At 37.2% G+C, this 27,621-nt stretch overlaps 3 protein-coding genes across 17 annotated transcripts in view; 1 reads left to right on the top strand and 2 right to left on the bottom strand.

Annotated features, from left to right (window-relative positions):
- Nucleotides 1-2,723: 2,723 nt before the first annotated feature.
- On the top strand, nt 2,724-17,533 carry LOC124955709. Of its 4 annotated transcripts, none has more exons than XM_047510542.1 (16): nt 2,724-2,960; nt 6,251-6,493; nt 6,568-7,190; nt 7,287-8,152; nt 9,125-9,362; nt 10,123-10,177; nt 10,665-10,946; nt 11,112-11,420; nt 12,548-12,963; nt 13,072-13,284; nt 13,351-13,713; nt 13,911-14,022; nt 14,107-14,546; nt 14,721-14,945; nt 15,032-15,374; nt 15,905-17,533. In XM_047510542.1, the coding sequence occupies exons 2-16, from the start codon at nt 6,251-6,253 to the stop codon at nt 16,157-16,159; spliced, it is 4,983 nt and encodes a 1,660-aa protein (XP_047366498.1). In that variant the 5' UTR covers nt 2,724-2,960; the 3' UTR covers nt 16,160-17,533. The 4 variants fall into 4 exon arrangements, with proteins under 4 accessions (XP_047366498.1, XP_047366499.1, XP_047366502.1 ...); XM_047510543.1 differs by lacking the exon at nt 2,724-2,960 and adding an exon at nt 4,647-5,204; XM_047510546.1 differs by lacking the exons at nt 2,724-2,960; nt 6,251-6,493 and having other exon boundaries at nt 6,580-6,709; nt 6,957-7,190.
- On the bottom strand, nt 9,620-18,525 carry LOC124955729 (39S ribosomal protein L30, mitochondrial). 2 transcript variants are annotated; one of them, XR_007102944.1, is made up of 7 exons: nt 18,156-18,525; nt 17,964-18,090; nt 17,553-17,882; nt 16,044-17,437; nt 11,109-15,968; nt 10,272-10,905; nt 9,620-10,191 (listed from the first exon to the last, which is right to left on the bottom strand). XR_007102944.1 is itself a non-coding variant. In XM_047510592.1 (3 exons), the coding sequence occupies exons 1-3, from the start codon at nt 18,260-18,262 to the stop codon at nt 17,595-17,597; spliced, it is 522 nt and encodes a 173-aa protein (XP_047366548.1). In that variant the 5' UTR covers nt 18,263-18,525; the 3' UTR covers nt 17,499-17,594. The 2 variants fall into 2 exon arrangements, 1 of the variants encoding a protein (XP_047366548.1); XM_047510592.1 differs by lacking the exons at nt 9,620-10,191; nt 10,272-10,905; nt 11,109-15,968; nt 16,044-17,437 and having other exon boundaries at nt 17,499-17,882.
- A 2,534-nt stretch (nt 18,526-21,059) lies between these two features.
- Nucleotides 21,060-27,621, bottom strand: part of LOC124955654 (disheveled-associated activator of morphogenesis 1) — a 28,972-nt gene continuing 22,410 nt past the window's right edge. For 8 of the 11 annotated variants that reach the window (XM_047510391.1, XM_047510388.1, XM_047510393.1 and 5 more), the window contains exons 3-12: nt 26,003-26,311; nt 25,552-25,776; nt 24,869-25,466; nt 24,509-24,783; nt 24,087-24,419; nt 23,528-24,003; nt 22,997-23,433; nt 22,770-22,897; nt 22,386-22,556; nt 21,060-22,320 (exon numbers count right to left, since the gene is read on the bottom strand). In XM_047510391.1, the coding sequence (XP_047366347.1) occupies nt 22,057-22,320; nt 22,386-22,556; nt 22,770-22,897; nt 22,997-23,433; nt 23,528-24,003; nt 24,087-24,419; nt 24,509-24,783; nt 24,869-25,466; nt 25,552-25,776; nt 26,003-26,311 (3,216 nt within the window). In that variant the 3' untranslated portion in view covers nt 21,060-22,056. Of the gene's footprint in view, nt 22,321-22,385; nt 22,557-22,769; nt 22,898-22,996; nt 23,434-23,527; nt 24,004-24,086; nt 24,420-24,508; nt 24,784-24,868; nt 25,467-25,551; nt 25,777-26,002; nt 26,312-26,424; nt 26,722-27,050; nt 27,120-27,621 lie in introns of those variants that run through there. The other 3 variants (XM_047510389.1, XM_047510394.1, XM_047510395.1) reach the window with 3 other exon arrangements.

Raw genomic sequence — 27,621 nt, 5'->3', positions numbered from 1 at the left:
CTCTCCCTCCCCCTTCCTCGGTCGTCATCAGAGGCAACGCGGCGAGACATGCGAGGAGAGAAGAAATAGAGCGTTTTAAGAGTAGGTGGAGATTTTCTTCGCAGGCTCCACCTTCATTAGGCGCTCATTGGTTTTCAAATGTTTCTACTTACGTTTCGTTTTATCGGCTTCCGTGCGCACCGCGAAATCTTCTTAGAAACGAAAGGGCCTATCTGTGCGCATCTAGCGACAGACTCGCGACCAGAGGAGCTATTTATTTCCGCGAAGGCGTACGCTCAACAAATCGCGTGTTTCTAGGGTGATTAGTTTTAACGACGATTGTTTTATTCGTTTCATCGATATTACTGATAAATAAATGGAAAATAGCAGAAAAAATCTTTCGTTTATTGATGAACGTGGAACGATACCGGCAATTTGTAAGAAATGCAGACAGATCGAGAAGAGACAAGTGGACAAACGAAAAGAGGGTTGCGTGTCCTCAAAAGTTGAACGAGACGAAGCGTCAACAGCTGACCGCTTTATGTTCGTCCTCTCAATTCAACAGGCATGTGATCTATGAGCAATAGATATGAGCAACAAAATCATCATGTTTATTCTGCGGAATTTTATTTATAGGATACTTTCGAGAATACATTTGGCCTCTCGTTGTTATCTATTTAACTCTAGATGATATTATACCGGATTTTTCTTGAACAAAAATAATTTGCTTGAGTTGGCTTTTCAAAAAATGGATGGAAAAGGAGAGAAAGGACTTTGGAAAAGGATCTACAGGAGAAAAAGAAGTCTGTCGGCGCCGATAGAAAAAGAGGGAGAATTTAACTTGCTATGTTGTAGCTTCAACGAGACGGACGGGCGCGTCGCGACGCGCTGACACGTACACGTCGCGCGTCGCCCTCGGTGAATTATTAGGCGTGCCTGACTACATCACCATGCCTCTCTCTCTCTCTCTCTCTCTTTCTATCTTTCTCTCTCTTTCTCTTTATCTATCCATTTATCTATCCATCTATCTATTTCATTGTCTTTTGAAGTATAACTTTCATCAGTGCGATTTCATCCAATCGAAAAGGAAAGTTATTCTCATTCTCCAAATTGTACGTTTTTTCCTTGTCAAAGAAAGCATATTCTATGGTGGATCGATCGTTGGATTTCTAAGGAAAAGAATATAGAGAGGAAGGAAAAGAGGAAGAAAATGTTGTTTCTTTCATATACATGTTCGTGATCTTAGCATCGTTCGACCAATTATAACAGCCATGCGTCATCCCTGCCAATTAGCAGCGACTCGAGAGAAAGCGCCTGAAACTTTTTTTCCTTTTTTTGGCGGTTGACAGAGTGTGGATAATTTTACGCATGTGACACCCTTGGTAAACGCACTCTCGTTTTCGATATTCTTTTCTCTCGCACTCCAGAATGTCGTCATATTCGCGGCCTAATTAATTTCGTTTATCGGTTCGAATATATCTACATATACGTCTGGGTTATATACGATGGGTGTACGTTTAACAGAGCGTGAAGCATGTTATCCGTTACTCCTACTACGATATTACAACCATCACAATGGTGGAAATGTTATTCTATATGTGAATAACACCAAGGGTTGATCACTCCTTTCGTCCAGGCGCACTGTCTAACCGACGCGCGAATTAAATATCACATCATTTTACTCTCTATAATATCATTAGAAAGTATTGGTATCCCATAGCATTCGCCATTTTACTTTTATCGTAACATCTCTTTATCGTGAACGGAATACTGATCTTTCGGCGCGTTATGTCTACTTGCATATTTCTAAATGATTATCATTGGTATCTAGTCATGATTAGATGGAAAAATGAAAAAAGAAATATATGATAGTAGGAAAGGAATATGGTAGGAAGCATTTGGAAATATTACGAGGGTTAATCACTCCAATTCTTTTATATGCCCACAATAATTCTTCTATATTTAATTCTTCTATATACCTATCTGATTATCGATCAATCGTTCATGATTATATACATGATATATTATAGATTCTTTTTCAATAGAAACCGTTCCGCTGTGTCGCATCATGCTTCGTTCAGACCGTATAAATAGATACTTGCCTGCTGACTCGTATAATTTTTAAGCTTTCCAAAAAAATCATGTAGCAGATATTCGCAAAGGTTCACGTGACGGGTGAAAATGTTTCTTCGAGGAACTATCTTCTAAAGGATCCTTTTTGTTTTTATCCGTGGTGCACCGTATGATTGTAGTGGTTAACATTCAAATTGGACGAAAACCGGTTGGAAGAAACATCTTTGATATTTGAAAATAGTGAACCCAAGTTCAGTGAGAGAAAGAGAGAGAGAGAGAGAGAGAGAGAGAGAGAGAGAGAACGCTGATGGTTCCTTGGCTTCCTCTACTTCTCTGATTAGATTTCACGTCTATGTTTAGAATGGTGATGAATTTGTCTATGTTTCGAAAGCTTTATTTTTCGTTTTAAAGTTTATTTAAAAAAATGTTTATTCCTTCGATTTTATTTAATTACGAATCAATAATTTTATTATGTTGAATTTTGTCGAAAAAAAAGAAAAACTATCCATCTTTTTTGATATGTAGAAATAATTACAAGTATCTTCGACTGCGATCGTCCACGTGGGGAGATTTTGAATGGTTGCCATAGTTAGGTCACGATTGTAGAGGGGGATAGAAAAAGAAAGAAAGCAAGAGAGAGGGGGGGAAGGGAAAGGGAGAAAGGAAGTTTGAAAACCTTCTCTAGGGACCCTTACCTTACCTACATAAGGCCCGTAGCTTTACCCCACCACGTCAGTGAAGAACCAACCGTTGTAGCATTCACATTCGTGTTGCGACCGTGTTGTTGTTCACTCGAAAAATTTAACCTCTTTTATGTGCACACAAGTTTAAAGTGTGATACGATTACAGTGATAATTGATGGGATTCGTGGATGTATGTTACAACGATCAGGGATCCAGTAAGATAAAGTCAGTACTAACTTTTATCTATCATTTTTCATTTACTAATTGTAATTGTCTATTATTTTATATATTTATGATACCGTTTTAGAGTAAAATTGATCATAGTTGCTATTTCTTAGTTGATTTGAAAAATAAATCATTCAGAGTCCATAAGAGTTTCTATAACTAAAAGATACCTTCGTTTTAATGGGTAGAAATTGGCGCGACAGAACTTGTTCCGCTCATTATTCCTATTTTATTATTTTTCTGAATGTCCTTGGTGCTATAAATAGAATTTTATCACTATCTACGAAATGAGGAGAGAGAGGGAGAGAGAGAGATTGAGAGAGAGAGAGACAGAGAGAGAGAAAGAGAAAATGTAAATGTCTTGTTATTTAATTGATTCGTTTGTATAAGAAACGTCTTTTATGTCAACGATCATAGAAACAGCAAGGAACATTGGCGATGCGTTTTGTGTACGATATATAGAAGTGATGGGAATTGGAATTAAAGAGAGAGAGAGAGAGAGAGAGGAGAGAGAGAGAGGAGAGAGAGAGAGAGAGAGAGAGAGAGAGAGAGAGAGAGAGAGAGAGAGAGAGAGAGAGAGAAAGAGAAGACAGACGGAGGCAGGTGTGCTCCAAATAATGTGCTTCTAAAGTCTGTCTTTTCGCAACGCCTTTCCCTCCTTTTTTCTTCCATCTCTCTCTTTCCTTCCTTCGTAAGTCGTCAAAAAGCGAGTAGCCTTCGAATGAATGCGCCTTTGATTGTCGTCGGTTGAACTCTTGAATCCCTTTCGAAAATCGTCTTTCCCCTCTCTTGCCTGCGTTCCCTGTTGTGCTCTTTCTTTCTCTCTCTCTCTCTCTCTCTCTCTCTCTCTCTCTCTCTCTCTCTCTCTCTCTCTCTCTCTCTCTCTCTCTCTCGTCTGCGAGACCATGCCGAGACAAGCAAAGGTGCGTAGGGTCAATCCAATATAAATCAGAAGCGAATCTCATAAGGCAAAGGCGGAGAACGTACATACATAAGTGCGTATGTAAGAGAGAAGAGAGAAAGAGATGAATAGAACATTTTCTGGGACCGTTCGCGATGTGTACATAGACCATATTGCGAGTATAAACTGTCCTCGTATTTATGAGCTCGTGTTCCCAAATGTGTTATCGAGTGAGATCTTGAAAAAGGTATCAGGTACACGAGCTTCGTCATCACCTGCTTTTCCTTTATCCTTTTCTCTTTTATTTGTACGTTTTCTTATTTGATATACACCAAGACAATATCAATACCGCTTACATTATTATTTTATTATAGATACGTTATCATTTTTTGTTCCTTATTTTTTTATTAGTCATTCGTTGCAAAAGTCATATATTTGTATAAAGACGATTTGGTTTATAATAGTTCGGTTTACAATTCGAATTTATATTCCCTCAAATGGCTTTCTTCGTTTCGCGTATAACCGTCTTTACGAGAAGGGTTTTAATCGTATAAATTATGTAAAAGGGACCGTTCTTAAATTGTTAGCAAGGTAATTCTCAACCGTCGCTCCTTTTTACTCGTTTACTTGTAGTACGATGGCGCGAGGTCAATCCTGTTTCGTTCCTCGGATAAACAAGAGCAGGAAAGAGAAAGAGGGTAGGTAGATGAAAAGAATTGGATAAGACCTGATATTGTTATTCGTAAAGCAAAGATCCCTTTTTTTGTAACCTTCAAACTGGTCGGATTGCGTCTTTAAAATTCGTAAGGATGTTTTATAAGTTATAAAAATGACGGATATATTATACATATATACGTTGCAGAAAGACGAAAAGAAGAATCCTGAAGCACGATTTAATATCTTTATATCTTTACATAATATATTTAATATTTTTATAGAACCAATCCATATTCTTTACGTTCATCTTTCTTGAAATATCTTTACGTTTTATTTTCTTATCAGAAGCGTCTATATTCAAATAAAGAAAAATTGAGAGAAAATGCTCATACGCGTGACATGATGGTGTTTTCCGTTTTAGAATCAACTGTACCATACTTAATCTATGAGGATATATTCAATGTTGAGATGTTTTACGAGGTAATAAAAGTGACAGATACGAGGCATAATATTGCATTCGAACGAGAGTGAATACGACGACGACGATGATGACGACAATGACGACGACGATGATGATGACGGCGACGACGACGACGACGACAACAATGATGACGCGAAGGTTGCAATACGTATAATAAGTTGCGATTGGCAAAGATTCGCGTAGCTGTTTAGTAAGCGGCAAGAAAGTTAGTAACAAAAGTGACTAATAATTTAAGATAGAATGTTTCAAATTGTGAAATATTGAGTTTACAAAATGATGAGAGTCATTTCGCGTTATATGTATAAATATATAGATGTAAATAAGATGCTAGGCCAACAACGATAATAATTTTTTCTTATTTTCTTTCGAATGTCAATGAGAATGTTGCAAATTTATTTCGACGTTTATTGAAAGCACCTCATAGGAGGGAGGGTTTATAAAAGCCAGATGGTTCCTATGTCTGTTCTTGTGCGTCTTACCATAGGGGCAGGTGCTTTCCAGCGTTTATGTGTTGTTCGTGTTTACGGTGTTTTCAGGGTGTTCACTAAGGCAGTACTTACTTTCCTGTATTTATATGTTCGAGTATAGTACAGAAAGGGAAAGAGAGTGTGTGTTAACGAAAAAGTGCGTGTTACGGGACAGAAGCGCGTCTGCAGCATGGCGACAGCTTGTATGCAAATGAATGCATTTTTATACTTAACAATGAGTCGCGTTTACTTTTTTGAGGAACCGTTAAAAGTGAAAACCTGATGTCCGTAATAATAATTTTTTTTCATCATTTTTGGTATCAACGTCCTTCGCTTTGATGGAATGTTTATGATTAGACGATTGAGCATATTTAAATAATAAAACGTATTTAAAATTATCTATAATGTGATTTTGTCTTTCTTTCTCGTAACGTGTGACGTTAACAAATGAATAGTTTGTTAAACAGTCGTTAAGCTCAAACGAGTGTTAATTCGTCAAACGGTTTTTGATTACCGTTCCGAGTTACACCTGTTATGTTATTTCTCTTATGTTGCGTGACAGGTGCAACCTTGCTCTTTTGTCATCGAATGTGATTTTCCTGTTATTTTTCTGTATGCTCTCTTTTTTCTGTTGTGTCGTCGACTTTATCCTATCATTATTTCAAGCACGAACAGAGATCGATCCAAGGTCTTGCAATCGTTAGTCGTAGTTATATGCATATCATGCACGTAGCAAAAGCCCCCTTCTCACCTCGAATATATACTTTCGTTCTTTCTTTTAAAGATGCTCAAGTGGACCGTCTCGAGATCGTTGTCAGCGAGTAGCTCGACGCCCCACGCTCCAGCATCCGCTTTGAACAAGGCGTCCCGCAGGCCTTTTCGAGATCTGTCCAACACACCACCGGCCGTCGGTACCCAAAGCAGACACGTACATACATCGAACCTACAAAATATTACAACGAAACCTACGCCAGTTCGTCGTAGACGGTGTCGTAGTTATGGCAGCGATTTGAGAACCTACTTTCAAGTAAGATGAATCAATTTTTCTTCGAGAAAGAAATCTATATTTTCTCGAATATATAATCGAATCTTTTTTTGAAGGCAACGAAAACCAATGTAAGGATTGGAAAACGACAATCGCTTTCTCAACGATTCGAAGGGTCACCCAAGTTGGAGAATTTTTATCAAGGTACTCCGCGAGTGGATACAGACATAGGACCATTGACGTTCTTCCCAAATGAGTGTAAGCGTTCAACGGCTTTAACTTTACCAACGGATCCAACTTTGTTTTTGAAGAGTCGATCGAAAAATTTTCAAAGCAACAATGAGTTACCGCAAAATATGTTTAACGAGGCGCGTGCCAATTTGCAGTCGCACGTTTCGGATTTTTTTCATCAGATTTCTATGGCCACCAGTCCCGAAGACGTGATGGAGGCCGAGTTCGTGCCGTTAGATAAGTCTCGAATGTATCTGGAAAAGAATGATTTCAGATTAAAATTGGAGGAATCTAAGAAGACACAGTTCCAATCTAAACTGGCGAAGGTTACCAAGATTCACGCGCGAAGTAGAACTCCGTATTACAAGAAGGTCAAAGCTGTTAGTCCTTTGAAGCAGTGTCTTCAACAACAAACTCCGCTTGCCGGGAAATTATCGAATCTGGCTCTAGATCAAGATTTACCTAAATTTGAAAATATGGATAATACGGTTACGGAAGTTCTCAATAGGTAAGATCTGTTGCTGCTGCTTCTCTGTTATGTTAAATACATAAGTAATGAAACGCATTATGTCAATATTTAACTTTGTCTGTTTAAATTATTTAGAGAAAACGAAACAAATTTTGGAGGCAAAACAGTCGCGGAGATTCTTTTGAGTGACATTGAAGAGAGGAAAAAGATACTCAAAAGTCGTTGTACAGTTACTATAGAGGAAGACGAAACCTTCTCCTTCGAGGAGGATCATACTTATGAGACGATCATTCAATGCGATACAAAAATGATGGATGAGGACGAAGCTGCTATTTCGCAAATAGGGATACAGAGCGATAGTTCCGTGTCTTCGGCTAGTCAGCTTTTGGAGGATCCCTCGCCGATGTCTTGGCCCTTTACGTCGCCAATCACCAATGAATTCGACGGTGAATTCACTTTGAAAAGACAGCGCGGTATACGTAGAAAACGTCAGCAACAGAGAAAAGAGAAGAGTGTTTTCGAGGGTAAGAAACCGAAAAGAATGATCAGGATAACTTCTGGCGGGAGTCCTAAATCAAATCAACTATCAAAAATGGAAAACAGGGATAATCCTACGATAGAGGCGATCAATCCTAATGTAAAGAAGCTCGTCCTTGAGACAGACTTAGATTCTACTTTGGAGGATAAACAAATCCAAAATCAACAGTTTTCGAGTAAATCGTCCTTCTTTTTCAAGAATGATTGTAAGAAAGAGGAGCATTCGGAGAATAATGGAAAAAGCACTATATGGGAGTTGGAAAGTCCTAAATCGTTTTTGACAGAGGGCTATCATAATTCGATCTTAAACTCAATCTCTAATACACCAGAAGCTCCGTTGGTCGCGACCGTTCGAAGATGTTTGAAATACAGTCCGGAGAGCGAGCCATCGAAATCGGATTCGAATCGTCGCGGATCTATCGAAATCGAGTATTCGTTCGTTGCCAATCATATACAAGTTCGAGGTGAGTCGCCAATTTACATTACCTTTTATTAATGAAAATAAAAGGGGAAAAAAGAAAGCGAGTGGGGACGTAGGGTTGGTTGAGTTGCTGGAGTTGCTGGATACGTTCCTGCTGATTCTGTGTTTTTAACGGGACATGCGCATATCGCGAGCACAGTACTCTCTGCGTAAGAGATAGAGATAGAGAGAGGGTGAGAGAGAAAGAGAGAGAACGAGGAGTTTATCACTTGGCAGCATAGAAAATAGCAGTATTGTACCAGTAACCTACAGACCTTTCTAGAGTTTTCATATCGGTTAGTAGGCTCAACGTCATTGATTCTTGTCGCAGGTCATCCTAGCATAAATATAGAAAAGGTCGAGAATTTTCTATCCAGACGTAATTCAAATGAAATCCTGGCTTGTGCGTTTAACAAGGATACACTTAGTTTCCAAGCCGTCTAACAATGATCACGTTCCTTTACTTCAGCGATATCTATCGAAACAGGCGACAAACATATTGGAGAGATTGTGAAAGTGCGCGTATTACGAAATGAATCAGTTTTTATACAAATATCGACAAATTTCTCCTTCGGTTGGTAGCCTTTATTGGACGGCGCAAGGCATAAATAGTGGCTTTCGAAGTGGTTAATGGTCGTGGTACCAGTGTATTAGTACCGCCAGTGTGTTTCGTGCATTTTATCCGGTCATAACAGCCTCGAAAATTCTCTTTTTTTCTTCCTCCCTACCTCTCTCTCTCTCTCTCTCTCTCTCTCTCTCTCTCTCTCTCTCTCTCTCTCTCTCTCTCTCTTTCTCTCTCTCTCTTTCACTCACTCTCTCGTTAAGATCGGAAGATCCTTTTCGTTCGGACGATTAATTTCCTGTTTTGTGATATACACGTATATGTATAAAAGCTTAGAGATGAAAAGGTTGGCGATAAAATAGAAACTTTTTTATAAACGTAAAAAAAAACGATATATACTTGTCTTTCGTGCAGTGATAAGGTGCAAGGATCTACGGAGGACCTACGAGGGACCTATTCACGCCTACGTTAAGGTCAGCCTAAAAAATATCAACGGTGAGGGAATCGTTAAGAGAACTGCGGTTCACAGAGCCACACCAAATCCCGCTTTTCACGAGACCTTAATATTGCCCTGCCCGGTTAATATCAATCAGTGCATCAGCAAATCTACGTCCCTGGATATCGCGGTCTGGCATAGAGATCGTCGAGCAAGGTGAGCATGCTCAAGGAAATAGTAATAATAATAATCATTATCGGAAAATAGTCAATATCGAAGCTATCGACTTACTTTATTATGATATTTAAACCAATCTATTATATTTTCTTAATATGTAATTATCATCAACTTACGTTACGGTAGAGGTAGTTTCTCGCTTTAGACGATCATTCTATCTAATTTTTTCAATAGATAATTTTTATATGGTGGGGATTTTTAGATAAATAGATAGGGATATAATAAATTTAGTTGTAGCCAAAATTAAAAATACGATATTATTTATTTATCTTTTATCTAAAACATTTCATATCAGTTTTAGTTTTGAAAGGTTGAGCGCTACGGTCAATCACAATATCTAAGCTAATATCTAGATTTTCGAGTATTCTTTGCGGTAGGAGGGGAATCGATTCTCTCGAAGCATGCGCATCGGGATCACCACGTGCACTTCTCTCGTCACATCTGCACTATTATAGCATGTGTATGTAGATACCTTCGCGAAATGGTAGTCACGTTGCGCTCGCGCATTTATATTTTCTCTCCCTTTCTCTCTCTCTCTCTCTCTCTCTCTCTCTCTCTCTCTCTCTTTCACCTTTCTAATCTCTCACTTTCTCCAACACATACATAAATCCTACTTAGCTTAGCACGTTTTTGGGTGACAATGCCACTGTTTTAGCATGGAAGTGTACTACGGTAGATACACGATCGTCTAAAAGCAATTAAAAATTTATGTTCGTTTCTTGTCTATTTCCTGTTTCAGACGTAGCGAGCTGCTGGGCTGTATGACTTTACCTCTACCTTTGTCTCAGGATAAGGTAACGGTTAATATCTATAATGCGAAAAATTTGTAAAAGTTGAAAAAGTCGAAAACGTGAATAGGAATAGATCGATAAGTAAATTTGTTCTTACTTGATACGTATATAATCGTCCAAATGGAATTTCTCTCGTAATGTTCGCAATTCATAGGTCTTCTCGCTTAAGGTCATGGTTAAGCCGGTTCGTTGGAGTCCAGTGGTCAACGAATCGTTGCAGAATCTGCTCGACTATCGCAACAGCCATCCTTGTCTAATGTTTGTTCTTTTTTTCTTTTTTTTTTTTACTGTTACATATCAAGGAACAATGATCGCTGTTGCAATTTATTGCATTGCTTTTATCGTTATTGGTGTTCTTTTAAAAATTTTTGAATTTTTTTGATAACTGCATTGATACGTGTATATGTAGAAACATCGATGAAGCATATGATATTTCTCAGTTGTTTGACTTATTGACCGATTGATATATCGTCGCTCGTGAATATCGTAGGAAGCAACATGGCACCCACTCGAATCTGGATCCAGCCGAAATACAAGTACCCCTTATGCAAGAGTACCACAAGAATGTGGAGTCTCGCCGCCTTTATCCAAGGATGGAGAATCAGATAACAACAATTCCGGTGGGGATGATTTGACGTATTTAAAACATCTTGAGTTGGAACCAGTCGATCCTCTGACCGGCTTACCTCTACATCCAGGCTTTACCGCGAGAGGTGGTAGAACGCCTTGTACTGTAACCAGAAGACTGATTAGACAAAGTGCTGTGAATCAGGTATCATATGTAGATATTATCCTTTCTATAGTAACAATGTCGACGATGTCAACGATATCGACATATATTGGGAAAGAAAGAGTGGAAAAAATATTGAAAGATTTAAGGTGTGCCTTGGTTTCTATAATATCGCGATATGATCGATATGTGTCCCTTATTTACCAGGTGCCATGGGGTTTCTCTTTATCCTGGGGCAGACCGCCACGTGTGGAGCGCGTCGATTCAGGAAGTCCTGCGGAAAGATCTGGTCTGAAACCAGGCGATTACGTCGTCTTCGTCGAAACAACGAACGTTGTAACGAAACCGAGGGACGAGATTTTGGGCTTGATCCAGGCGGCAACGAATCAGCTCATCCTTGAGGTTTATCGTAAGGGAGGCATTCATTCGTCACAGCAGAGGCCCAACTCGATGAATGTCTCTCTTCAACAAACTGTCGGTCCCGCTAGTCAGCACGCCGTCGCGTTCAACGCCGAGGTCGGTATCGGCGTTCTGGTGTGAGCTCGATGACAATACCGCTGTTATAAAACCGCTTGATTCTTTCGTTCCTATCGTTATCGCGATATCGCTTGCCGCTCGATGACATTGAAAAGTTTCGATTTTCATTGATAAAAGCGAACGTGTCCGAGCATTATCGGAGCATCAATCATTTTATTCGCCTTATCGTTAAAATCGATCTACAGAACCGCGAGGCGAAAAGAACGGCGAACGTTTTGTATTTGTTTTCTTTTTTCTTTTTTCATTTAGTTGACTGATAAACGCTTTTTTTTGTTTTACACGGTCCATATTTTGTATAGTGCATTTCCTTCCTTAACTCTCAGAGCGATCGTTCGCGCGTTTCTTGTGGTAAGCGTGTTCTTAATTTATGATCTAATTATCTTGTTTGTACTTTGTTCGGTTGTCTTTTCTTTTTTTTTGTTGTTGTCAACAAGTTTTGTTTTAAACTACACTCGTTGTTATTTTCATTTATTTGAACACATCCTCATCCATTCCCCGTGTTTTAGCCATGACATTAAACTACGAGTACATGTAGGTGTGTATGCATCTTTGGATACAGAGGGAGCGAGAGAGAGAGAGAGAGAGAAAGAGAGAGAAAGAGAGAGAGAGAGAGAGAGAGAGAGAGAGAGAAAGAGAGAGAATGTGATTATCGTAGTATGAAATTAGGTCGAAATGATACTTTCTCTTGTTGCATGCAGGTCGAAAGATAATATTGTAGCAAAATTTTTCGTCATGAGTTATGCAACAGAATATTACACTCGCATGATCGCTTCGATCGATATACATACATACATAGATACATATATATATATATATATATATATATATATATATATATATATATATATATATATATATATAACTATATGTGCACTATATAGATCGATTCGTTGTTAGATTTTGGATACGATTACATAAAAAATCTACCCTTTTTACAATTTCGTTAAAGATCATAGATTATAATGTTGATACGCAATAATGTTTGTAGCTGATCAGTTTATTGAAAAATAAGAATATTCTTAGGTAAGGACATTAATGCATGCGGTCTCTCGATTGGTAGTAGTTCGAAAAGACAGGACGAAAATCTTGCACGTCTACGTGATCAGGTTTTTCCGAATCTTGCTCCGGATGCACCACCGGAGGAAGAGTTATCGGTACGAGAGGCAAGATACCGGGGGATTCTGAAGAGCGGTCACACAAGATTCATGACGCCGCTGGCCGAAAGGCGCGACGTTCTCTCTGCGGCGGACTACATGGTCCTCTTTCAAAATCTAGACGAATTACTTAAGATATCCGAGGAGATTAGAGACGAAGGTGGCGGTACCGATAGCTATCTCTGCAGAGTACCTAAGATCACGGCCGCTTACAGACGATACCTCAGTGGACTGCAATGGGCCTGTTATTTGCTCGTTGCACTCAGACGGAATACTGCCTTTGCTAAGTTGGTCTGTGAACCTGCCGTTCCTCATAAAAGGCGGCCTGACCTTACGGGAATCCTCTTGCTTCCTTTAGAGCATTATAGGTTCGTCTCTATGCCAGTTCCATCGCGCCAATATTGTAGCGCTTATTCCAAAGTTTGAATAAGTTTTAAGTAATCTTTGAATAACTTTTATTTGTGGTTGCGTTTTAGAGAAATGACGAGATTATTGAGTCTGGCATCGCCAAGAAACTGTCAGCAAGCTCGAGATTTGGCGCAAGGTTATAGAGAATCAACGGCTAATGCAGGCGTAATGGAACCACCGCGAGACACCGGAAGACCTTTACTTAGTTTACAGGAAGTCGAGTCGCGATTGGTTTTCGCAAAATGCAAACCGTTTACTTTAGCCATGCCAGGAAGGCAATGGTCAGTTGATTGTCACTTATGATTATTTATGAACTAAATTTCTGACAGATTGATTCTATCTGACAGGCTTTTTGGCGGGGCCCTAGCAAAGGTCGAAGGTCGGGCTCGTTTGCAACCATCGTGGGCGCTCCTTCTTACCGACTTATTGGTCTTTGCTCGCGTTTCGAGGGATCGCGTTCTTTTCGTTACTGAGGAACCTCTGCGATTGGCCAATATTGCAGAAGCGTGTTTTACCATTAGAAAGAGGCCGACAGAATTCAGATTACAGGTGGCAATCAATTCGAATGGTAATACTGAGAACGGTCAGGCGGAAATGACAAACAGCGGAGGTTGTAGTCCCCATAGTCGTCCTCGAAGACGAGTCATCGTATTGAGAGCTCCCAGTCCGGAGCTCAAAGCAGTTTGGCATAACTTGCTTCAACGACAAATGTGAGTAGTGCCTACTTTTATTTTCTAAGTGGTTGCCCGAATCACTCGGGCCGTAGATATATATATATATATATATATATATATATATATATATATATATTGTATATATGTACATATATTGTAACACTCTAAATTATAGTTAATTCTAACATTATGTCACCAAGTTGCATTGTTTACACTAATCCCTTGTATTTTAGAATTTATCTAAATACAGGCTATGGTGGAACATCGAGTGTTGGTAGCCCCGAGGAGAGTCCGATTACCAGTACCAACTTTGCTCACGTTAGAGAATCGATGGAAAGTCCGCGGGTAAGGTGGTGAATTGGCATAAAAGTGAAGGATTTCGAGATGTAGGATTATTTGCTCTTTAATATACGTTCCCTCTTAAATTAGATGGGATTACGGGATTCGCATAAACACGAGGAAAAAAAGGAATGCCATTCGAATGAAAGTCTTGCCGATATTCTGAAAAATACGCGAGAGGACAATCATTTGGCCCAATGGGTGCGCAATTCTCACCAAATACCGCCTTCCGATAACGAAGGCTCCCTCGAGGAATGGACTGCGGAAGAGTTAGCTGCAAGAGCACCCGGAGAGAAGAACGAAAGATCCATTCAGGAAGCTACGACGACGATGACAACGACGATGACGACGACGACGACGGCAGAAGAAGTCGTAACTGCGAATTCGGACATAGAGCAACAGAGCACAGCCTCCAGTGCCAGTTTAAGTACAGTCAAATCCAATAGTATTACGGCAAGAAAAAATGGGAGCTACGTATCCTCGAAAGAAAACTCTACGAGTTCTATCAACATCTGTAGACGATGTCATAGGTTATATGCCTTACCGATAATCCAATGTATTAAATGAAGTACTTACCATATTTAAGATTATCACGTTTGTCTCCGAGTATTACGCATGTGCCAATATTAATTAATTAAATTTCCTTTTCTTTTTTTCTTCTTTTCCTTTCTTTGTCTTCCTTTTTCTTTCGTTTCTTCTTTCAGATCTGGCTGCCCCACGCCGCCTCTTCCAAGAGACCCTTTCTCTCCGTTACCTCCTAAAATATCTGTCATGCCACCTACGCCAGATATTTATACGGCGAGACATAGATTAAGAAATGGCCTACACGATAGTCCAGGACGTAACAGTCCAAATTATGCATCTGTCGACGGTAATACGGAAGATGGAAGCGAAGATGATCTCGATTGCGACGGGGAACCACCTTACAGGTAGATATTAGTCTATTATTCGATAAACATTTCTGTTTATATTAATCCGTTTTATTATCTTCTACGATAATCTCGATTCTACGTAGAACGTTGAGAAGATTCGGTACGATGAGTAGTTTGGACCAAGACGACGAACTGGACGAGCAAGGAGACGATGAAAATCGTGAGACAGAATCACCACCTTCGGGTCTGAGAGCTTGGACCGCAAGAGCTAGTAATTATGTCGTTAGCAAGATGGTTCTTTTGGAGCAATTTAGCGAAGGGGTCGGCGATTACCTTCTTCAACCGCCTGTTCCTCCAGAAAGGACAGAATTTTCTCTCGATCCTAACGACGAGGAGGGTACTACGTCGGGTGCAACTTCGGGAGATGATATTTGGGGTACTCCAACCTCCGGAGGTCCAGACGACGAGAGTTTTACGACACATTCGGTAATCATTTCTAGAGCTACCCACTCACACACACACTCGCTCTGTAATATACTTGATTATAATAATTATTAATAATATTAGTACTTACTATATACATACACACACTTGTATTCCGCGGAAGGTATCGGCTACGCTTTGGTCAAAAATATTTTTGCATAAAGAATAGTGGCGTAACGCGCTTCTATGATCACAAAGTTAAACCTATTAACAGAATTTCCATTTTTCTTATCTATGTCTCTACTAAAAATAAAAAATATTTTTGCTAAAGTCCGAAACTAAACTTTGTTCAGTGACATGCGTTGCTTTCTCTTTTAAATACTCCGATGCAATCGTAAGAAACATACCTGCTATTACGTGACTACATGGTCCTAGATTGTTGGCTCTTACAATATAGTAGCTATTGTTTGTCAAAGCCCGTACCTTCCCTGTAAGCATCTAATATAGCCTGTAAGCTTCGCACGCCTTTGCATGACTCGCTTGCCCTCTGTTTGCAAAGAATCATTAGCCCGAGCTGTGCCTGACTTCCCTAGCCGCCGCCAAATGGGACCGGCAATTTGACTGGTTCCGGAGAAGACAATTATGGTCTGAATTTATCTACGGAGGAAGATCACGATCAAGAATCGGATAACGAGGATTGCGGTTTGCCCGAGCTAAGCATGGATCAATTACTTGGCGGAGGTAGCCTTGGCTCGCTACGTTGCTTCTTAAGTAGAAGAAGACTGGAGCCTTTACTCGAAGAGGAGGATTCCCCTGGAAGTGGAAAACATCAAGTTGGATGGTGGTGACAGAGGTTGCAATCGACTACGTTGAAAAACGTCAGCTCGAGTTCCGATGTAATCGAGAGAGATCGTATTTTTGCAAAGTTGAGTCAAGAAGACGAAGAGTTTCGTCGTAAAATTGTAGATCTTCATAGAAAACTGTCCGACGTAGATGAAGCCTCAAAACTCGAATTAACATCGCCGGACTCATCGAAGAATGTCAAGGAGGCAGATCGTTTGAAAGAATTGGAATTGGTTGCGAGAAGAGCCGAGGAATCTAATAACAGAAATGCAGAAAAAATAAGTTTTGAGATATTGCAAAAGGAAGCTTATGCCGCGATTGCGACCGACGGAAGTAGGCACGGGAAGTTGGATGCGCAGTACGATCACAGAAAACAATTAGAATTTATGATAAGAAAATCAAACAACAAGCTCGGAGAGGAATCCTATAGTCAGAATAACGGTCGTAATCCCATCGAGACGTCGGAAACTAATTTTTTAAATCGTTTGAGAATAAAACGACGTAGTTTGAAATTACTGAGCTTCCTTAGCGGCAAAGCGTATGATCGGTCGCAAGAAGAACGAGCAGCAAGATTGTTAAAGATGTATATGCCTGAGAAAACTACAAATACGCATAATACAATCTGCATTCATCATACGTCCAGAGATAGACGATTTTGGAAGCTTCGGAGTCGTAGGCGATCGAGTTCGACTTGAATTTTAAATAGGACAATGAGAGATTATTGTCTCTTTTATCTCTCTTCTCCCCCTTTCTTTCTCCATTACTAGGACTTCCAAAATGATCATGTTGTTAGAATTTTTTCAAATCTACTTACTTACTATATCAGGAGTTGTTTTCTCATAGAGATTAGTCTACAAATAGGATATCGAGTTGACGATTTCATTATAGATGTTAGCATTTCAGATAAAATGATAAATTCCAAAGGCTACTTGCGCACAATTAACAATCAGACGATATTCGAGTTGCAGAAAAGGTCTCGTGTTCTGGCATTATCAGTATGCTTAGTACGCTTATTATGCGCGCAAGTACATAAAAGTTTTTCAAAAGATGCGATTACGGCCTAGCAAATTACTTTTATTCTCTTTCGATGTAAGGCACCACTAATTGAGTCTTAATCGACATATTTTCGATAGACTTAGATTTTCTTAATATCATTTTTGTTTCTTCTTCCTTTTCTATAATTAGTTTTAACGTATGTAATATCGCAGTATAGGACCGCACGACTGATCTAAAGCGGCACGCATCCTTTATTTCTATAGGGTCCTAACGTACCATTTACAGAACTGGAAATTTGACGAGATTTTAACGTTATGGTTAGTAGGATATAAATTGTAAGTTATAACGTATGACACATGAATAAATGATATATTATTTGTTCAGCGACTACTTTTATATTACCTGTTAATAGAAATTACAAATCTCTCTATGTTTGTTATTATATTAAGGTAAAGTACCATTTAACCACTGTAATCTTAACGTTTCTATTATTTTCGAGGCTTCCAATTTTTTTGGATCATTTTCGAATTTTTCTGTGCTCGCTATACGCAATGGATCTATTTTGGGAACAACATAGAATGTTCCATTTTCATGCAAATAACCTCCACCAAAATCATCTGGGTTAGGCAGCTTGTCCGGTAATTTAATAGGAGTAATTTTGACAAGATGTTTTACTTTCCACAACATTGCACATACCTCTGGAATATTTTTAACTATCACAGGATCCCTTCCCTATATACAGATATAGAAATAGTAAATTAGAATAATATGGATTATAAAAGTTATTTTAAAACGTTTTATAAAATTTCTTACTTTCTCTGCAATACCCAATTGTTTAAGTATATTTTTTTCCCAATAAGGATTGCCGGCAAAAGGTTTTACTAATATAACCATTAAAAGCTTGGATGGTATAATTGGAGGATCTTTATGATTTGGGGATCTGAAATCAATGGTTCCAAATCAAGTTTCATAGCGATACAGATTACACGTTTGTTATTTCCATACCTTGGATAATATGTGACGTTTTCATATTTTACTGCATCCGAAATCCAATGTTTCGGTGTTGAGTAGTTGCGGACGAATGTAGTTAAAACTTTTGATTTGCTTGTCATTATAGTTGAAAATTTAATAATATAGATATCTGCAGGCTCACCTTTGTAGTCTTTTATAGTCTTCTTAATAAACTTTGCTATCAACAAAACTGCAATAAATGTACTTTAAGATGAGCAAGAAATTTTTATTTTCTTTGATCACATTCAAGTTATCTCAATATAAATTTTTAATTGTTGTTATTTAAATATACTTTCTCTCTCTCTCTCTCTCTCTCTTTCTGCTTTAACTCTCAAATGAACCATATTTGGCATAGAAAAAATTATAAAAGAGGTAACTCGAGATAGAACGTTTTGATCGTATTATGCTTGATTTCTTTGGCGCTAGTATCACTTTTAAGCACTACCTTGCGGTCGAAACCTACATTAAAATACTAACATTCTTTAAGTCACCATATACAATATTTTTGTTTACCTTGATAAAATTGAAAATTATAAATAATAAAATAATGCAATTAAAACAAAGTATATTTGTATTTCTTACAAAATAATTATAAAAGTATCGAAATTTAATAAATAACTCCTTCTAGCTATATTTACAATCATTTCTTTTCCTTGTACGGGTTTAACTCTCTTAATAATAGGTAAAGGAAATTTGCATAGTTGCGGTTAAGGGAAAAATAAATAAAAAAGCAAACTAAAAAGGAGCACGCAAAAGTAAAGCGGTTACACTGTAACCTTGTTGTAATCATATATATTTCATTAATCGTATTTATTGTTTTTACTTTTGCAATATCGAAATACTTATTTTGCTTTTTTACGATGATTTAATTAATAATTGTTCATTAATTGGCCACGACATATCGTATTTCGTATTAGATTTTCATATACACGCACACATTGCACGAAATGGATCTAAAGTAATGCTATGCGCATGCGCAGCGCGAATTATTCAATTACTTTCGCAGTAATGTAATGCAATATTTATCCGGTGGATATCAATTTGACACGTCCTCATTGATTTTAGGTAATTATTAGATTTTCTTTAAAGGTATACCTTATCTCCATATATTTCAATTGATAACTAAACGCGATCTTCGTGGGACCGCGAACACCAGACGAAACATTGTTGTGTTTGAAATATATTCATGAAAATAAAATCCGCGTTTTAAGGGGACCCTTTCTATTCCAAATTTTTTCTCTTATTTTCATAATACGTTGACTTTTTTCATTTTTTCATCAGTCAAATTTTTCCATCACTTGCTTGATTGCCGTCAATTTGTCATCAAAACAGACTACAAACCACTCACTATTGGGTTGGCAACTAAGTGATTGCGGAAAGTGTAAAGTCCATCTATCGACAAAATCCGCAATCACTTAGTTGCCAACCCAATATTTGCCTTCAAATAAAAACTGGACAAAGGATCGGAATGTCGACTACAACAGCTGGATTATATCTCACAACTTTCCATTGACATAGCTATATGAAAGATGATAATAATACAATTACAGATGTACTATCTCACATTAATAGCATAAACATTCCACTAATTTGTACTTAATTATTTATAATCTATGATATTTAAAGTGTTTTGTAATTTTTCAAGAATGTCAAAATAATTTATGTAATAATATCTTTTACAGTTATATCCATACACAAAATTTCAAAACCTTTTTATTGCAGGTTCTAAAATAATATTTTTAGGTTTTAATTCTCCTTTATTAGTTTATCAATAAGTCACTGCAGAAATAATTTTATCATATAATTATTTTGTGAATTTCAAGTTATAGATTGTTATAAATGTTTCTTCAATATAAATTAATTATATTATTTTAATCAACATTCTAATTGAAATGATGATAGTATTAAGATTTTTTTATTTTTATTGAATAATAGATAAATAGCTGACCAATTCTTATGCTTCATAATATTAACAACAATTAACTGCTGTTTTATGCTAAATAAAAATTGTAGATAAGGTAAAGAATTAGATTAGTAATTCTAATTTTAAATTATTAATAAGTATAATAAGAAATCACAGATTGAAATATAGTACGTCATTATATTTTTTTTTGTTTATAACTGTGCTTTTAAATATCTTTTTACAATTATATTTACTGATTACTTTAAATAATAATTGAATGCAATAACAATGTTATGTTATTGAATGAGCTACATTTGTATTTACTATATGTAAAAATTATATGTAAGTATTATATATCCATAATCATATCAGAAGTAAAAAGTAATTATAATGTGAAATTTCAAGCGTCGCATTAATTTTCTTCCTCGGAAATTGCATTAAATGATAAGGAGAATTGCAGTTACTACCTTATCGACATACAATATAAATGCATTTACCATCCTCACGATGATAATATAGTTGTTATTTTGAATTTTCAAATTATAGTCAATAATACTATTTCCTTAGATGTCGTCATCATATAAAAATCATATAATCAAAAAATTATTATCTATTTTAGCCATCTGAAATGACTAGTGGTGCCATCTGAAAAAAATGTTATGATTTGTAATAATCGCAATACTGCATCAAATGATAAAAAAAATAATAGTTACTAACTTACTGATATTCAATGCAAGTGCATTTGAGAGTATATTTCACGTTTTTGTAGTTAAACATCGTTACCATTATGAATTCTTATTAAATACGTAGTGCTCTACAAATTTTTAAAACGTACATATGTTTACGTACTTATGTGTATATCATTTATATAACGATAAGCGTAAATTACAGCATTGATGTCGTAAAAAGGGATTTCTCTTTCTCTCTCTCTCTCTCTCTCTCTCTCTCTCTCTCTCTCTCTCTCTCTCTCTCTCTCTCAATAGAAAAAAGTTTGATTCGTATCTTACTCTTTTATTAGATATATTTTTTCAAATATTAATACATAGTGATATCAGTAAGAGACGCGTAATATATAATTAATATATTAAATCAGATATCGAGATTCTCGCGAGAAAAATGTTTTCTTAAGAAAAAAAATTTTTTGCGAGAAATAAACATCGATATTAGTGTATATTTACAAAAGTACAAAAGCTTACAAAACACCGATTTCTATACAGCGCGATTTACTAATTTCCAGTTTCTTTCGTCTCTTTTATTCTTTTTTCGTCTCTAAATATCGAATTCTATTGTCAAAATTTGACGATGATAAATTCTCGGTGTATTATATATTTTTTTTTTTTTTAATACAACAATAGAAAATTCAGACTTGTGGATTACTCGACACAACAAATGCTGTGATTATAGGCCTCCATTTTTCCAATATTTTTCCTGTTGAATGAATAACATTGGTTAAAAAGAAAAAAAAAGGGTTACAATTATATCAGTCCCTTTTTTGTTTAGTATCAACATCGATAAAGTGTTTTTGATTCGTATTAGCTGGTAAGATTTTTTGGTCTGAACATTTCTTTTTTCTAAACAAACACGAAAACTTCATGATCTATATACAAAGAAAATCGATTCTTATAGTTCATATTTTAATTCCGGATCTTCATTCTCTCTCTCTCTCTCTCTCTCTTTGATTTTAAAAAGCGAATACAATCTATCTACGCAGTCTGTGAATTATGTTAGGAAACGATCAACGTAGCACCGATCGTGAAATACAATTTATATAAAGACATTTCTAAAATTATAATCACAAGTTAGGGTAGTTATTAATCATTAGGATTCTCATTGACATTTGAGTTTATCCTTTTAAAAGAGTTTTGAAGTCATATTTCGATGTAATTAGTATCGAAATTTGATGAACTTGTTCTCTCTATCTCTATCTCTCTTTCTTCTTCTTTTTATCTTATGTTTTTTGTTATCCTTGAATAAAAATAAATTCCGTACAGTCTAATGTCGTTCTCGTGAATCTTCCCTATGAGCGCTATGCCTACGTGATTCTTGACCACATGGTGTTACCGGCCTACGTTTAGATCTTTTAAATTTGGCTATGTCTTCACCAAAAACATCTCCGGTACGAAGCGCAGAAATTAAATCGTCGAATTCACCTTTGTTGTCTCCTTGATTACCATTAGCTTCGTTCTTTTTACTTAATGATATACTGTTTAATATTCCTTCACGAGAATTTTTTCTTTCCATTGTCCTTTTTCGCAGCTGAAAAAGAATGATTAGAAAAAGTGATCTTCAAGAAATTCATTAAATAATTTCGTTTTTGATACCTCTTGTTCCTGTTTAGCACGACGTTCTTCTTCCTCGATCTTCTTTCTCATGTTTTCAACATCTTGTCTAGCTTCAGCAAGCGCTTGAAGGAAGTTTTCGAATATACCAAAGAATTCGTTTGGTTGTACACCAGCAGAGTCCTCACCGAATAGTCTAACAGCTCGGTCAAACTGTGTTGATTTATTAAAATTAATAATTAATTTGTTACAAAAAAGGAATACTGTTTTTAGAATTACTTTCACAACAATTTATCATGCAGAATGATAATAAAACTAAGAATTTTTATTAGAAACTGCTTTATAACGAGGATAAATTCCAATAAGATAAATCGATTGTTTGAATGAAAATCATCTCTGAAGAGGTAAAAGATTATCTGTTCTTACTCTAGTCTTCATATCTTGGAACAAGTCCTCAGCTTCGGCTAATCTACATGTGGCTTGCGCCTGGAAGTCTCTCATAGCTGGTAAAAACATGTCACCTTGCAATACCTGAGATTGGCCTCGATGAAATTCTAAAAAAAGAAAAAGAAAAAAGAAAGAATTATTACACGTGTGATAATTCTTTTTTAAGATTGACTAAAATATATTTATTCTCTGTCACACATACATACCAATTTCCCTTTGAACGTCTTGCAAACCATTCTTCAAGTTAGCCACTTCTTTTTGAAGATCAGCCATGCTAACTCTAGCAGCTGTCCTAACATGCGGCATATCTTCTTCAATATCTAAAACTTCACGGAACCTTGATTCAAGGATTTGTACGAGATAGTGTAAAAGAGTGGTGCCTTTCGAGCAAGAAGATTTCGTATCGACTAGACGATTCAAAGAAGCTAATCGAAATCCACAAGCATTACCGCGAGCATTTCCGCGATTTACATAATTCCCAAGAGCTAGAACCAGTTCTAATAGTTTCCTGAGTCTTCTAGATCTTGCAACTTGACGACTAGCTTCAAGAACCGCTCGCATTCTTGGCGTTAATTCTGCTATACTAGCTGAGAATTTCTTTTTATAGTGTAACGATCTAAGTCTCTGTTCGTAGTGAGGAACTCTGAAAGAATATTTTCATGAGGATTTCTCTAATGATAATAAAAAAGAATGAAAATCAAAAGAAATGAAAAAAAAAAGAGCAGCGCATATCTTACTTTGAAATCTGATAGAGGAAACAATCAGCCCTATTTTGTAATTCCTTTTGATGCATATCTAAAAGAGCAGCTTCTTCCGACGACGGAATGTATTTTAATAATTGTTCGACCATGTCAATGTGTAATATATTCTGTTGGTCCATCGACAGTATCGTTCTGGTGATCTCGTTGTCAGACAATTTAAGTTTCGACAATAATATCGTACAATTTTGTGCTCTTCTCGAGTCGATCACCGACATAGTTTTCTTATTCTTTCCCAAAGTACGTAGATCTTCGATGGAACCTTCAGCGGATACACCGTTCTTCTGATAGGCACAAAAGATCTTGTCGATCGATTCTAAATCCATGACGTTGTATAATTTCGTATCGTCTAGCTCGGACCAAATCGTACCTTGGAGTTTCTGTTCTGGTATCTTTGACCAATTGAAGGATTTCAATGGGTTGCTTGGTTGAGGAACGTTTTTTACTATCTCAACCTGTTAAAACAATAATAAAGATTAATCTCTCATTCTATTTTATATATTTAAAAACATTATTCAGACACTGTATTTTATATTACCTTCATCGGAGGTGGAGCGGCTGGCATTAAACAAGGTGGAGGAGGCGGTGCCAAAGGCGGTGGAGGCGGCGGAGGTGGCATCGGTTTGGCTTCGACTTTTTCAAGAACCTCATCATCTACGATCTTTAAAGTAGCTTTGGCATCGTCCGGTAAACTTCCTGATGCTACCAATTGTTCCAATCGTTTCCTCTCGGACTTTTCGTTATTAATTTGCCGCGACAAAATCTCGAGGTTATCCTGTAACTCTGATATTCTCTGTTTGGTCTCTATATGCATCGAGGTTTCTTTTTCCAGACGTTCCTTGATCCTTGCCAAACTTGCCTCCATGTCCTCCTACAAAAGGGATTTTGATGGATCTCTTTGATGGACTTTTGATGGACTTTTGATGGAGTTGATCGTAAAAAAAGTTTCTATAATCTTACCTTCTCTTGTGTTCGTAAATCAAGTTCTTGTTCCTTCTTAGCCAATCTCGTTGACATATCAGAATTTTCACGTTCCAATTCTTCAGCTTTCTTTCTGGCAGCAACTAATTCCTCTTCTTTGGCTAATAGATGAACGATTTCCTTCACGTTGATATCGATTGGTGCGATGTCAGGATTTTTTGCTATCCCTGTTTCGTTTCCTTCAGTCTGTAAGACAATTTGTTGGACGATTCGATCGAAAAGTAGCCAATGTTGTGGGTGCGAACCATAATCGACTGGAATGGAAAGAGAATGATCCAATGATCCTATTTAAATCTGTTTTTAAATCCGTCGCTTGAACTCAATCGTTTTGAAACTTACGTGGTAACAGTAAACAATGTTGTAACAAACTGAGAAGATGAGGATAAGCTGCCGTGTGACTGAGTTTTCGCCTCAACAAATCAAACATGGTCGTTGCGCTTTTAGTGTCCACGTGTTCCTTTTCAAACTTCCTAGCCAATTCCTTCTCGTCCTCGTTACGAACCATTTCAAAAAAATCAAGGTGCCTGTCGAGCGTCTCATTCTCATATTTCCTCAATTTTTCAATAATCGGTTGAATGCCGAGCATGAGCAATTCGTATCTGAGATGGAGTCTAAATTCCAAAGTGACTTGACCGGGCCCATAATTAAGGACGGCGTTGATGAAGGACATTATAGCCGTTTTGAGAGAGAGATTGTCCTTGTAGATACCAAAATTTTTGTCGAGATCATTTATTATACTTTGGAAACGTGTTCTCTCGGAATGATAATGTTGAAAATGTAGCATAGCTTCTAAAACTTTACGATGACCACCAGGTACCAAACAAACTGCACCGAGTATTTCCAATACTGAAATTTTTGTTTTTATGTTCTCCGTTGCGAGCGATTGAGATATGGTATTGATTGCTGTGGGATGTGCCAGCACATGTGCCCTGCCATTCTGTAAAATAATTTTTTCGATAATCCCTCGAACTCGTCTTTGTTACGGGTGATAACTATCGATCGGTTAAGTCTCAAAAACTGACCGAATTGTTCATCAAAGCTTTTAAACAACCTATCACGCTTGTGTGAAGATTGCTATTGGCTGCCTCCACGTCCATTCTTTCTAGAACCTGTAGTAAAGCGTTCAAACCATCAAGTTCGATGAACCTTAGGACGAAGCTGTGCGGTTGAGTTCTCAGAGCTGTCTTCAGAGCTTCTACTTGACGCATTCGTATCGCTGCATCCTCTCCTTCCTCTGGAAATTGACTCTGAAATGAAGCGATCTTGGTCGGTTATGGGCCATCAATTTTTTCCTACATTTATTTTTTCCTTGACAATTGGTTGTCTCCATTTTTAATACATTTTTTCTTTCTATCCTCCTCGCCGATACAAGCAAGACGACAAAATTTATTATTGTCACATTAACTGCCAATTGCAGTTAATTTAGGATCCAAGTAAAATTGATTGAAAGTGAAAAATAAAATTTAACCTTACACTTGCAATTGTCCTGATCCTATCGATATAATCGTCAGGATCCCCGCTAAGATCAGTGGTTCTCAAGCCTCCATTTTCAAGCGTTCCATTTCCCTTTCTCGAACAATATATCTGCCATTTTTTATTAGCCGGAAGTGCCAAAACTGCTTGTCGATTAGCTTGCGTCAAATCGAGCTCGTCGACCAACTCAAGGAACATCTTGTTCAATTCTTCTTCAGCTGGCATTGGCAAAGTCGGTGTCATTGCTTGAAGCGTGAGCGTACCAGTGTGTTCCACCACACAGTACGTGATTTCCGGTGGTTCGTCATCCTGTCGAAAAATAACGAGGACTGAGTCTCGACAAAATCGAATCAACGATGAGAGCTTGGAAACGTTAGCGTTCAACAGTAAACTCGATCGAGGCTACGTAAGCAGGTCTTGACCTTATTGAGTATGACAGCGAGTTTTAACCGCAGTCAGCCGGCCAATACGATGATCGGTGTTATATCTAGATAAAAAAAATTGCTTTACGCAGTTAGCAGTTTCTACATTTCGCATTTCTATCGATTGCAGTCGATATGGTCGAAGAAAGAAAAGAAAGTGCATTTTTCTTCGAATTACGTAAATTCGAGAAATTTCATCGATTTTATTTGGCACAACTGAAAAAGTTTTGTTCGTTTCATTTTAAATAAATTTTCTCTGGTTAAGAGCAATTCTTTACAAATTAAGTCTTTTTAAATTGACTTTCAAGATAAGTCTTGAATATCTTTTGATATATATATATATATATATATATATATATATATATATATATATATATATATATATATACATATCAAAAAATAATCGCGTTGATGTTCACATATTTAGAAATACGTAATTCGTTCTCTTCTATTGAGATTATGCCGACTTTCTTTCTAAATGGAACGCTGACAAGAAGAGATGGCCATGCAGCATCTCTCCGATACAAGCTTGCTCGTTCTACTCCATCGAACGGGACGGCAAAGGTCAGGAGACCGGCTTGGGCGCTGGATTCCAAAGGTACTTTCACACGTGACTAGGAAATTACCTATTCGCATTGGCCGTTTGCGACTTCTTGATTTATGTCGTGTGCGATCACGATTACGTCTTTCTGCATCTTCAAAGAGATTTATTAGGTCAACAAATCAAATGATTATAAAAAAGTTTGAATCGAAAAAATTTATTTCTATTGCATTTCAATATGTATGAGAGAAGGAGAAAACAAAGAAAAACAGATAAAAGAGAATAGAATGTATTCGGATTCAATCTAGTCGCACATGATCAGAAATAAATATGATTACTCCTTTCAGTGCGTCACGTGTTTAGATGATTTTATCGAGAGGAAACTTCGCCGTAAGACAAGGCATAAAAGTGATTTAATGATCATACGAGAATTAGAAATTTTGTAGAAAAACATTTTCGAGTATGTCGGTTTACTGTTTGATTTACGTTATGACTTGGATGCTTCTTAGAAAATGTAAGAAGCATTAGATAGACGAAAATAAAGGGGAAGAAAAGATACGAGCGTAATTATATCTCGGCGATTAATATCTCTTCCGTGGAGCATCTCTAACCATGGAAGAGATTTTACAGAGGAGGAAGAGGACGAAGAGAAGAAG

The sequence above is a fragment of the Vespa velutina genome, chromosome 19 (genome assembly GCF_912470025.1).
Source record: "Vespa velutina chromosome 19, iVesVel2.1, whole genome shotgun sequence".
Lineage (NCBI taxonomy): Eukaryota > Metazoa > Arthropoda > Insecta > Hymenoptera > Vespidae > Vespa > Vespa velutina.
This window is presented reverse-complemented; position numbering and strand designations above follow the sequence as displayed.